The sequence below is a fragment of the Lampris incognitus genome, chromosome 3, assembly GCF_029633865.1.
Source record: "Lampris incognitus isolate fLamInc1 chromosome 3, fLamInc1.hap2, whole genome shotgun sequence".
Classification (NCBI taxonomy): domain Eukaryota; kingdom Metazoa; phylum Chordata; class Actinopteri; order Lampriformes; family Lampridae; genus Lampris; species Lampris incognitus.
This window is the reverse complement of record NC_079213.1, coordinates 1,680,614-1,694,341: the sequence shown is the minus strand read 5'-3', so window position 1 is coordinate 1,694,341 and position 13,728 is coordinate 1,680,614. Positions and strand designations below refer to the sequence as shown.

General features: G+C 42.0%; 1 protein-coding gene across 3 annotated transcripts in view; it reads left to right on the top strand.

Annotated features, from left to right (window-relative positions):
• Positions 1 to 13,728, top strand: part of tymp (thymidine phosphorylase) — a 45,851-nt gene that overhangs the window by 16,001 nt on the left and 16,122 nt on the right. For all 3 annotated transcript variants that reach the window (XM_056276583.1, XM_056276582.1, XM_056276581.1), the window contains one exon: positions 12,683 to 12,885. In XM_056276583.1, coding sequence (XP_056132558.1) covers positions 12,683 to 12,885 — 203 coding nt within the window. The remainder of the gene's footprint in view (positions 1 to 12,682; positions 12,886 to 13,728) is intronic.

The following is a 13,728-nucleotide window of genomic DNA, read 5'->3' as shown; positions in this document are numbered from 1 at the left end:
GAAGAAACCTCAGGGAGCGCAGCAGAGGAGGAGCACCAACCGGCAGCGGGAAACTAACACTGAACACATCACTGCTGGAGCTCAACCACGCCTCCGCTTTCTCACGCAGCTCAAGAGAAACCGGCCCAAACACCGGGGCTGCTTCTGTTTTACCCAGCCATGACCCAGTCCACCACACACATCTTCTGTTACAGCATCACAGCATCACAGTATCGTAGCATCACAGCATCACAGCATCGCAGCATCGCAGCATCACAGCATCACAGCATCACAGCATCACAGTATTGTAGCCTCACAGCATCACAGTATTACAGCATCACAGTATTGTAGCATCACAGCATCACAGCATCACAGTATTGTAGCATCACAGCATCACAGTATTGTAGCATCACAGCATCACAGTATTGTAGCATCACAGCATCACAGCATCACAGTATTGTAGCATCACAGCATCACAGTATTGTAGCATCACAGCATCACAGTATCGTAGCATCACAGCATCACAGCATCGCAGCATCGCAGCATCACAGCATCACAGCATCACAGCATCACAGTATTGTAGCCTCACAGCATCACAGTATTACAGCATCACAGTATTGTAGCATCACAGCATCACAGCATCACAGTATTGTAGCATCACAGCATCACAGTATTGTAGCATCACAGCATCACAGTATTGTAGCATCACAGCATCACAGCATCACAGTATTGTAGCATCACAGCATCACAGTATTGTAGCATCACAGCATCACAGCATCACAGCATCACAGTATTGTAGCATCACAGCATCACAGTATTACAGCATCACAGCATCACAGCATCACAGTATTGTAGCATCACAGCATCACAGTATTGTAGCATCACAGCATCACAGTATTACAGCATCACAGCATCACAGTATTGTAGCATCACAGCATCACAGCATCACAGTATTACAGCATCACAGCATCACAGTATTGTAGTATCACAGCATCACAGCATCACAGCATCGCAGCATCACAGCATCACAGTATTGTAGCATCACAGCATCACAGCATCACAGTATTGTAGCATCACAGCATCACAGCATCACAGTATTACAGCATCACAGCATCACAGCATCACAGCATCGCAGCATCACAGTATTGTAGTATCACAGCATCACAACATCACAGTATTGTAGCATCACAGCATCACAGTATCACAGTATTACAGCATCACAGTATGACAGCATCACAGTATTGTAGCATCACAGCATCACAGCATCACAGTATTGTAGTATCACAGCATCACAGTATTGTAGTATCACAGTATTACAGCATCACAGCATCACAGCATCGCAGCATCGCAGCATCACAGCATCACAGCATCACAGCATCACAGTATTGTAGCCTCACAGCATCACAGTATTACAGCATCACAGTATTGTAGCATCACAGCATCACAGCATCACAGTATTGTAGCATCACAGCATCACAGTATTGTAGCATCACAGCATCACAGTATTGTAGCATCACAGCATCACAGCATCACAGTATTGTAGCATCACAGCATCACAGTATTGTAGCATCACAGCATCACAGTATCGTAGCATCACAGCATCACAGCATCGCAGCATCGCAGCATCACAGCATCACAGCATCACAGCATCACAGTATTGTAGCCTCACAGCATCCCAGTATTACAGCATCACAGTATTGTAGCATCACAGCATCACAGCATCACAGTATTGTAGCATCACAGCATCACAGTATTGTAGCATCACAGCATCACAGTATTGTAGCATCACAGCATCACAGCATCACAGTATTGTAGCATCACAGCATCACAGTATTGTAGCATCACAGCATCACAGCATCACAGCATCACAGTATTGTAGCATCACAGCATCACAGTATTACAGCATCACAGCATCACAGCATCACAGTATTGTAGCATCACAGCATCACAGTATTGTAGCATCACAGCATCACAGTATTACAGCATCACAGCATCACAGTATTGTAGCATCACAGCATCACAGCATCACAGTATTACAGCATCACAGCATCACAGTATTGTAGTATCACAGCATCACAGCATCACAGCATCGCAGCATCACAGCATCACAGTATTGTAGCATCACAGCATCACAGCATCACAGTATTGTAGCATCACAGCATCACAGCATCACAGTATTACAGCATCACAGCATCACAGCATCACAGCATCGCAGCATCACAGTATTGTAGTATCACAGCATCACAACATCACAGTATTGTAGCATCACAGCATCACAGTATCACAGTATTACAGCATCACAGTATGACAGCATCACAGTATTGTAGCATCACAGCATCACAGCATCACAGTATTGTAGTATCACAGCATCACAGTATTGTAGTATCACAGTATTACAGCATCACAGCATCACAGCATCATAGTATTACAGCATCACAGTATTACAGCATCACAGTATTGTAGCATCACAGCATCACAGCATCACAGTATTGTAGTATCACAGCATCACAGTATTGTAGTATCACAGTATTACAGCATCACAGCATCACAGTATTACAGCATCACAGCATCACAGTATTACAGCATCACAGCATCACAGCATCGCAGCATCACAGTATTGTAGCATCACAGCATCACAGTATTACAGCATCACAGTATTGTAGCATCACAGCATCACAGCATTGTAGTATCACAGCATCACAGCATCACAGCATCACAGTATTGTAGTATCACAGCATCACAGTAATGTAGTATCACAGAATCACAGCATCACAGTATTGTAGCATCACAGCATCACAGCATCACAGTATTACAGCATCGAAGTATTGTAGCATCACAGCATCACAGTATTACAGCATCACAGTATTGTAGCATCACAGCATCACAGTATTGTAGTATCACAGCATCACAGTATTGTAGTATCACAGCATCACAGCATCACAGTATTGTAGCATCACAGCATCACAGTATTGTAGCATCACAGCATCACAGTATTGTAGCATCACAGCATCACAGCATCACAGTATTGTAGTATCACAGCATCACAGTATTGTAGTATCACAGCATCACAGTATTGTAGTATCACAGCATCACAGCATCACAGTATTGTAGTATCACAGTATTACAGCATCACAGCATCACAGCATCACAGCATCACAGTATTACAGCATCACTGCATCACAGTATTACAGCATCACAGCATCACAGCATCACAGCATCGCAGCATCACAGTATTGTAGCATCACAGCATCACAGTATTACAGCATCACAGTATTACAGCATCACAGTATTGTAGCATCACAGCATCACAGCATCACAGTATTGTAGTATCACAGCATCACAGCATCACAGTATTGTAGTATCACAGCATCACAGCATCACAGTATTACAGCATCACAGTATTACAGCATCACAGCATCACAGTATTGTAGTATCACAGCATCACAGCATCACAGTATTACAGCATCACAGCATCACAGTATTACAGCATCACAGCATCACAGTATTGTAGCATCACAGCATCACAGCATCACAGCATCGCAGCATCACAGCATCACAGTATTGTAGTATCACAGCATCACAGCATCACAGTATTGTAGCATCACAGCATCACAGTATCACAGTATTACAGCATCACAGTATGACAGCATCACAGTATTGTAGCATCACAGCATCACAGCATCACAGTATTGTAGTATCACAGCATCACAGTATTGTAGTATCACAGTATTACAGCATCACAGCATCACAGTATTACAGCATCACAGCATCACAGTATTACAGCATCACAGCATCGCAGCATCACAGTATTGTAGCATCACAGCATCACAGTATTACAGCATCACAGTATTGTAGCATCACAGCATCACAGCATTGTAGTATCACAGCATCACAGCATCACAGCATCACAGTATTGTAGTATCACAGTATTACAGCATCACAGCATCACAGTATTACAGCATCACTGCATCACAGTATTACAGCATCACAGCATCACAGCATCGCAGCATCACAGTATTGTAGCATCACAGCATCACAGCATCACAGTATTACAGCATCACAGCATCACAGTATTACAGCATCACAGTATTGTAGCATCACAGCATCACAGCATCACAGTATTGTAGTATCACAGCATCACAGCATCACAGTATTGTAGTATCACAGCATCACAGCATCACAGTATTACAGCATCACAGTATTACAGCATCACAGCATCACAGTATTGTAGTATCACAGCATCACAGCATCACAGTATTACAGCATCACAGCATCACAGTATTACAGCATCACAGCATCACAGTATTGTAGCATCACAGCATCACAGCATCACAGCATCACAGCATCGCAGCATCACAGCATCACAGTATTGTAGTATCACAGCATCACAGCATCACAGTATTGTAGCATCACAGCATCACAGTATCACAGTATTACAGCATCACAGTATGACAGCATCACAGTATTGTAGCATCACAGCATCACAGCATCACAGTATTGTAGTATCACAGCATCACAGTATTGTAGTATCACAGTATTACAGCATCACAGCATCACAGTATTACAGCATCACAGCATCACAGTATTACAGCATCACAGCATCGCAGCATCACAGTATTGTAGCATCACAGCATCACAGTATTACAGCATCACAGTATTGTAGCATCACAGCATCACAGCATTGTAGTATCACAGCATCACAGCATCACAGTATTGTAGTATCACAGCATCACAGTAATGTAGTATCACAGAATCACAGCATCACAGTATTGTAGCATCACAGCATCACAGCATCATAGTATTACAGCATCACAGTATTGTAGCATCACAGCATCACAGTATTACAGCATCACAGTATTGTAGCATCACAGCATCACAGTATTGTAGTATCACAGCATCACAGTATTGTAGTATCACAGCATCACAGCATCACAGTATTGTAGCATCACAGCATCACAGTATTGTAGCATCACAGCATCACAGTATTGTAGCATCACAGCATCACAGTATTGTAGTATCACAGCATCACAGTATTGTAGTATCACAGCATCACAGTATTGTAGTATCACAGCATCACAGCATCACAGTATTGTAGTATCACAGTATTACAGCATCACAGCATCACAGCATCACAGTATTACAGCATCACAGCATCACAGTATTACAGCATCACAGCATCACAGCATCACAGCATCGCAGCATCACAGTATTGTAGCATCACAGCATCACAGCATCACAGTATTACAGCATCACAGCATCACAGTATTACAGCATCACAGTATTGTAGCATCACAGCATCACAGCATCACAGTATTGTAGTATCACAGCATCACAGCATCACAGTATTGTAGTATTACAGCATCACAGTATTACAGCATCACAGCATCACAGTATTGTAGTATCACAGCATCACAGTATTACAGCATCACAGCATCACAGTATTACAGCATCACAGCATCACAGTATTGTAGCATCACAGCATCACAGCATCACAGCATCGCAGCATCACAGCATCACAGTATTGTAGTATCACAGCCTCACAGCATCACAGTATTGTAGCATCACAGCATCACAGTATCACAGTATTACAGCATCACAGTATGACAGCATCACAGTATTGTAGCATCACAGCATCATAGCATCACAGTATTGTAGTATCACAGCATCACAGTATTGTAGTATCACAGTGTTACAGCATCACAGCATCCCAGCATCACAGTATTACAGCATCACAGCATCACAGTATTACAGCATCACAGTATCGCAGCATCACAGTATTGTAGCATCACAGCATCACAGTATTACAGCATCACAGTATTGTAGCATCACAGCATCACAGCATCACAGTATTGTAGTATCACAGCATCACAGCATCACAGTATTGTAGTATCACAGCATCACAGCATCACAGTATTACAGCATCACAGTATTACAGCATCACAGCATCACAGTATTGTAGTATCACAGCATCACAGCATCACAGTATTACAGCATCACAGCATCACAGTATTACAGCATCACAGCATCACAGTATTGTAGCATCACAGCATCACAGCATCACAGCATCGCAGCATCACAGCATCACAGTATTGTAGTATCACAGCATCACAGCATCACAGTATTGTAGCATCACAGCATCACAGTATCACAGTATTACAGCATCACAGTATGACAGCATCACAGTATTGTAGCATCACAGCATCACAGCATCACAGTATTGTAGTATCACAGCATCACAGTATTGTAGTATCACAGTATTACAGCATCACAGCATCACAGTATTACAGCATCACAGCATCACAGTATTACAGCATCACAGCATCGCAGCATCACAGTATTGTAGCATCACAGCATCACAGTATTACAGCATCACAGTATTGTAGCATCACAGCATCACAGCATTGTAGTATCACAGCATCACAGCATCACAGCATCACAGTATTGTAGTATCACAGTATTACAGCATCACAGCATCACAGCATCACAGTATTACAGCATCACTGCATCACAGTATTACAGCATCACAGCATCACAGCATCGCAGCATCACAGTATTGTAGCATCACAGCATCACAGCATCACAGTATTACAGCATCACAGCATCACAGTATTACAGCATCACAGTATTGTAGCATCACAGCATCACAGCATCACAGTATTGTAGTATCACAGCATCACAGCATCACAGTATTGTAGTATCACAGCATCACAGCATCACAGTATTACAGCATCACAGTATTACAGCATCACAGCATCACAGTATTGTAGTATCACAGCATCACAGCATCACAGTATTACAGCATCACAGCATCACAGTATTACAGCATCACAGCATCACAGTGTTGTAGCATCACAGCATCACAGCATCACAGCATCGCAGCATCACAGCATCACAGTATTGTAGTATCACAGCATCACAGCATCACAGTATTGTAGCATCACAGCATCACAGTATCACAGTATTACAGCATCACAGTATGACAGCATCACAGTATTGTAGCATCACAGCATCACAGCATCACAGTATTGTAGTATCACAGCATCACAGTATTGTAGTATCACAGTATTACAGCATCACAGTATTACAGCATCACAGCATCACAGTATTACAGCATCACAGCATCGCAGCATCACAGTATTGTAGCATCACAGCATCACAGTATTACAGCATCACAGTATTGTAGCATCACAGCATCACAGCATTGTAGTATCACAGCATCACAGCATCACAGCATCACAGTATTGTAGTATCACAGCATCACAGTAATGTAGTATCACAGAATCACAGCATCACAGTATTGTAGCATCACAGCATCACAGCATCATAGTATTACAGCATCACAGTATTGTAGCATCACAGCATCACAGTATTACAGCATCACAGTATTGTAGCATCACAGCATCATAGTATTGTAGTATCACAGCATCACAGTATTGTAGTATCACAGCATCACAGCATCACAGTATTGTAGCATCACAGCATCACAGTATTGTAGCATCACAGCATCACAGTATTGTAGCATCACAGCATCACAGTATTGTAGTATCACAGCATCACAGTATTGTAGTATCACAGCATCACAGTATTGTAGTATCACAGCATCACAGCATCACAGTATTGTAGTATCACAGTATTACAGCATCACAGCATCACAGCATCACAGTATTACAGCATCACAGCATCACAGTATTACAGCATCACAGCATCACAGCATCACAGCATCGCAATATCACAGTATTGTAGCATCACAGCATCACAGCATCACAGTATTACAGCATCACAGCATCACAGTATTACAGCATCACAGTATTGTAGCATCACAGCATCACAGCATCACAGTATTGTAGTATCACAGCATCACAGCATCACAGTATTGTAGTATTACAGCATCACAGTATTACAGCATCACAGCATCACAGTATTGTAGTATCACAGCATCACAGTATTACAGCATCACAGCATCACAGTATTACAGCATCACAGCATCACAGTATTGTAGCATCACAGCATCACAGCATCGCAGCATCACAGCATCACAGTATTGTAGTATCACAGCATCACAGCATCACAGTATTGTAGCATCACAGCATCACAGTATCACAGTATTACAGCATCACAGTATGACAGCATCAAAGTATTGTAGCATCAAAGCATCACAGCATCACAGTATTGTAGTATCACAGCATCACAGTTTTGTAGTATCACAGTGTTACAGCATCACAGCATCCCAGCATCACAGTATTACAGCATCACAGCATCACAGTATTACAGCATCACAGCATCGCAGCATCACAGTATTGTAGCATCACAGCATCACAGTATTACAGCATCACAGTATTGTAGCATCACAGCATCACAGCATTGTAGTATCACAGCATCACAGCATCACAGCATCACAGTATTGTAGTATCACAGCATCACAGCATCACAGTATTGTAGTATCACAGAATCACAGCATCACAGTATTGTAGCATCACAGTATTACAGCATCACAGTATTGTAGCATCACAGCATCACAGCATCACAATATTACAGCATCACAGTATTGTAGCATCACAGCATCACAGTATTGTAGTATCACAGCATCACAGTATTGTAGTATCACAGCATCACAGTATTGTAGCATCACAGCATCACAGCATCACAGTATTGTAGCATCACAGCATCCCAGTATTGTAGTATCACAGCATCACAGTATTGTAGTATCACAGCATCACAGCATCACAGTATTGTAGTATCACAGCATCACAGCATCACAGTATTGTAGTATTACAGCATCACAGCATCAAAGCATCACAGCATCACAGTATTACAGCATCACAGCATCACAGTATCACAGCATCACAGCATCACAGCATCGCAGCATCACAGTATTGTAGCATCACAGCATCACAGCATCACAGTATTATAGCATCACAGCATCACAGTATTACAGCATCACAGTATTGTAGCATCACAGCATCACAGCATCACAGTATTGTAGTATCACAGCATCACAGCATCACAGTATTGTAGTATCACAGCATCACAGTATTGTAGCATCACAACATCACAGCATCACAGTATTACAGCATCACAGCATCACAGTATTGTAGTATCACAGCATCACAGTATTACAGCATCACAGTATTACAGCATCACAGCATCACAGTATTGTAGTATCACAGCATCAAAGCATCACAGCATCACAGTATTGTAGTATCACAGCATCACAGCATCACAGTATTACAGTATTACAGTACTATAGCATCACAGTATTATAGCATCACAGCATCACAGTATTATAGCATCACAGCATCACAGTATTACAGTATTATAGCATTATAGTATTACAGCATCACAGCATTACAGCATCACATTATTACAGTATCACAGCATCACAGCATCACAGTATTGTAGTATCACAGCATCACAGTATTGTAGTATCACAGCATCACAGTATTACAGCATTATAGTATTACAGCATCACAGCATCACAGTATTATAGCATCACAGCATCACAGTATTACAGTATTATAGCATTACAGTATTACAGCATCACAGCATTACAGCATTACAGTATTACAGCATCACAGCATTACAGCATCGCAGTATTACAGTATTACAGCATCACAGTATTACAGCATCACAGCATTACAGCATCACAGTATTACAGTATTACAGCATGACAGTATTACAGTATTACAGCATGACAGTATTACAGTATTATGGCAGTACAGTATTACAGCATCACAGTATTATAGCATCACAGCATTACAGCATCACAGTATCACAGTATTACAGCATCACAGTATTACAGCATCACAGCATTACAGCATCACAGTATTACAGCATTAATAGCAATGAAGAGGAGTTCAGTTTGGTCACTGTTGGGTTTGAGAAGGTTTTGCTGCATCCAGACTTTAACTGCAGGCAGACAGGAGTCGATGTGAGAGAGGGGTGGATTGTGAGGGGATTTGGTGCTGAGGTATATCTGGGTGTCATCAGCATAACAGTGGAAGTCCAAGTTGAAATGGCGGAGAATCTGACGAAGAGGGAGGATGTAGATGATGAAAAGGAGTGGGCCGAGTACACAACCTTGGGGAGCTCCTTGTGTGACTTTGGATGGAACAGAGGAGTGGTTGTGAAGTGAGATGAAGTGTGACCTGCTGGAAAGGTAGGACAGGAGCCAGCTGAGTACGGTGCCTTCAATACCGACATCTTTCAATCTGGTGAGCTGGAGGTTGTGGCTCACAGTATCGAAGGCTGAACTCAGGTCGAGGAGGATGAGGATGTTAAGGGCTCCAGTATCAGCAGAGGTGAGGAGGTCATTAAGTACTTTAAGGAGTGCAGTTTCAGTGCTGTGGAGTGGGCGAAAACCAGACTGGAGGGGTTCGAGTAGGTTGTTGGAGTGTAGGTAGGTTTGGGGTTGTGTGGCGACAATGCATTCCAGGGTTTTAGAGAGGAAGGGGAGATTGGAAATTGGCCAGTAGTGGTTGAGGCAGGATGGATCAAGACCAGGTTTCTTGAAAATTGGGGTGACATACTACATACTCTACATACTAACCTGACTGTAAAGCGAGCAAAGAAGATCCCCTCTGACCCCTCACATCCTGCTCATCACCTCTTTCAGCTCCTTCCCTCAGGGAGGCGCTACAGGCCACTGTCCACTAAGACTAAACGCTTCACAAACAGTTTTTCCCTCTAGCCATCAGGACTCTGAATTCCTCCCTATAGTCGCTCCTCACAAACCACGGGCATAAACACCACCATTCACCTGACTGTTATGCGAGATGTGTTTGTTTCTGTTATTGTGTGACTATATTGTTCGTGATAATGTGTGGAGTGTCTGTTGTTGTCCATGGATGTATTGTGCTGCAGAGTTTTATGTGTACCAAAAACAAATTCCACCTGCCTTCGTCGTGTGGCTAATAAACAGTCTAATCTAATCTAATCTAATCTAATCTAATCTAATCTAATCTAATCTAATCTAATCTAATCTAATCTATGGATAGTGTACTGTCTATATGTAGTACTATATATAGTGAACTGTCTGTAGCACTATGTATAGTGTTCTGTCTATATGTAGTGATATATATATATAGTGCCCTGTCTATATGTAGTACTATATGTAGTGTACTGTCTATACGCGGTACTATATATAGTGAACTGTTTATATGTAGTACTATATATAATGTCCTGTCTATATGTAGTGCTATATATAGTGTCCTGTCTATAAGTAGTACTATATATAGTGTCCTGTCTATATGTAGTACTATATATAGTGTACTGTCTATACGCAGTACTATATATAGTGAACTGTTTATATGTAGTACTATATATAATGCCCTGTCTATATGTAGTGCTATAGTGTCCTGTCTATATGTAGTTTTATATATATAGTGTCCTGTCTATATGTAGCACTATATATAGTGTCCTGTCTATAAATACTACTATATATAGTGTCCTGTCTATATGTAGTGCTATATATAGTGTAATGTCTATATGTAGTGATATTTATAGTGTCCTGTCTATATGTAGTACTATATATACTGAACTGTCTACATGTAGTGCTATACGTATATAGTGTCCTGTCTATAGGTAGTACTATATATAGCGTGCTGTCTATATGTAGTGCTATATCTACATTGTCCTGTCTATATGTAGTGCTATATATAGTGCGCTGTCTATAAGTAGTACTATATATAATGTCCTGTCTATAGGTAGTACTATATATACTGAACAGTCTATATGTAGTACTATATATACTGAACTGTCTATATCAATTTCAAAAGGGTTTAAGACCTTTTTCTCACCTGGGCCTATAATGATAAACTGAACTGTTGTCTTGTGTCAGACATACTAACTCATTAGAGCTTCTTATTCCAGGTCTTCTATAATCCACAGATTATTCCAGGTCTTCTTTAATAAACAGATTATTCCAGGTCTTCTTTAATAAACAGATTATTCCAGGTCTTCTTTAATAAACAGATTATTCCAGGTCTTCTTTAATAAACAGATTATTCCAGGTCTTCTTTAATAAACAGATTATTCCAGGTCTTCTTTAATAAACAGATTATTTCAGGTCTTCTTTAATACACAGATTATTCCATGTCTTCTTTAATCCACAGATTATTTCAGGTCTTCTTTAATACACAGATTCCAGGTCTTCTTTAATCCACATATTATTCCAGGTCTTCTTTAATCCACATATTACTCCAGGTCTTCTTTAATGCACAGATTCCAGGTCTTCTTTAATCCACCGGTTATTCCAGGTCTTTTTAATGCACAGATTCCAGGTCTTCTTTAATCCACAGGTTATTCCAGGTCTTCTTTAATGCACAGATTCCAGGTCTTCTTTAATCCACATGTTATTCCAGGTCTTTTTAATGTACAGATTCCAGGTCTTCTTTAATCCACACATGGTGTTTAAACTGTTTATTGATTTATGGCGTTTTTCATTTGATTTGTTCTTTGAATGACTTGTTCTTCTCGTCACTGTCGGTCCTGTTCCTGTTTCAGAGATGACAGACGTGAGTTCTGGTCTACGTTATAGTGCAGTGTTTTAAGATGTCGGCCAGTTGACAAAGGAGTTTCTCTACTAACTGCTCGACTTATTCAGACTCTGGATAAAACCGAAAGAGAAAGGAAACGGTTGGAGGTAACGGGTTTGTAAAGCCGTGTCAGAGCCTTGCTCCAGTCGTCCGGTGTTTTTACCTTACAGGAGCGATGCTGATGGCCATCAGACTGAACGGAATGGATCAAGCGGAAACCAGAGCGCTGACCCAGGAGATGATGTCATCAGGGGAAGTGATGTCATGGCCAGAGGAGTGGAGAGGACGGCTGGTGGACAAACATTCGACAGGCGGAGTGGGAGATAAAGTCAGTCTGGTTTTAGCTCCCATGCTAGCCGCCTGCGGCTGCAAGGTAGCTCAGCCACACACACACACACACACACACACATAGTCATGTCATGGTTAATAGAGGGAACAGGTGGATGTCTCCACCTAATGTGAATCTTTCTGGTTAAAGTGTGAAGAAACGTCCCTGCAGACGGCTTCACCATTACAGACACTCCGCTACACCCCCACCTTCCACATTACAGACACTCTGCTACACATCCACCTTCACCATTACAGACACTCCGCAACACATCCACCTTCCACATTACAGACACTCCGCTACACATCCACCTTCCACATTACAGACACTCCGCTACACCCCCACCTTCCACATTACAGACACTCCGCTACACATCCACCTTCACCATTACAGACACTCCGCTACACATCCACCTTCACCATTACAGACACCCTGCTACACATCCACCTTCCACATTACAGACACTCCGCTACACACCCACCTTCCACATTACAGACACTCCGCTACACATCCACCTTCCACATTGCAGACACTCCGCTACACACCCACCTTCCACATTACAGACACTCCGCTACACATCCACCTTCATCATTACAGACACTCCGCTACACATCCACCTTCCACATTACAGACACTCCGCAACACATCCACCTTCAACATTATAGACACTCCGCTACACATCCACCTTCACCATTACAGACACCCTGCTACACCTTCCACATTGCAGACACTCCGCTACACACCCACCTTCCACATTACAGACACTCTGCTACACATCCACCTTCCACATTGCAGACACGCCGCTACACACCCACCTTCCACATTACAGACACTCCGCTACACATCCACCTTCCACATTACAGACACTCCGCTACACATCCACCTTCA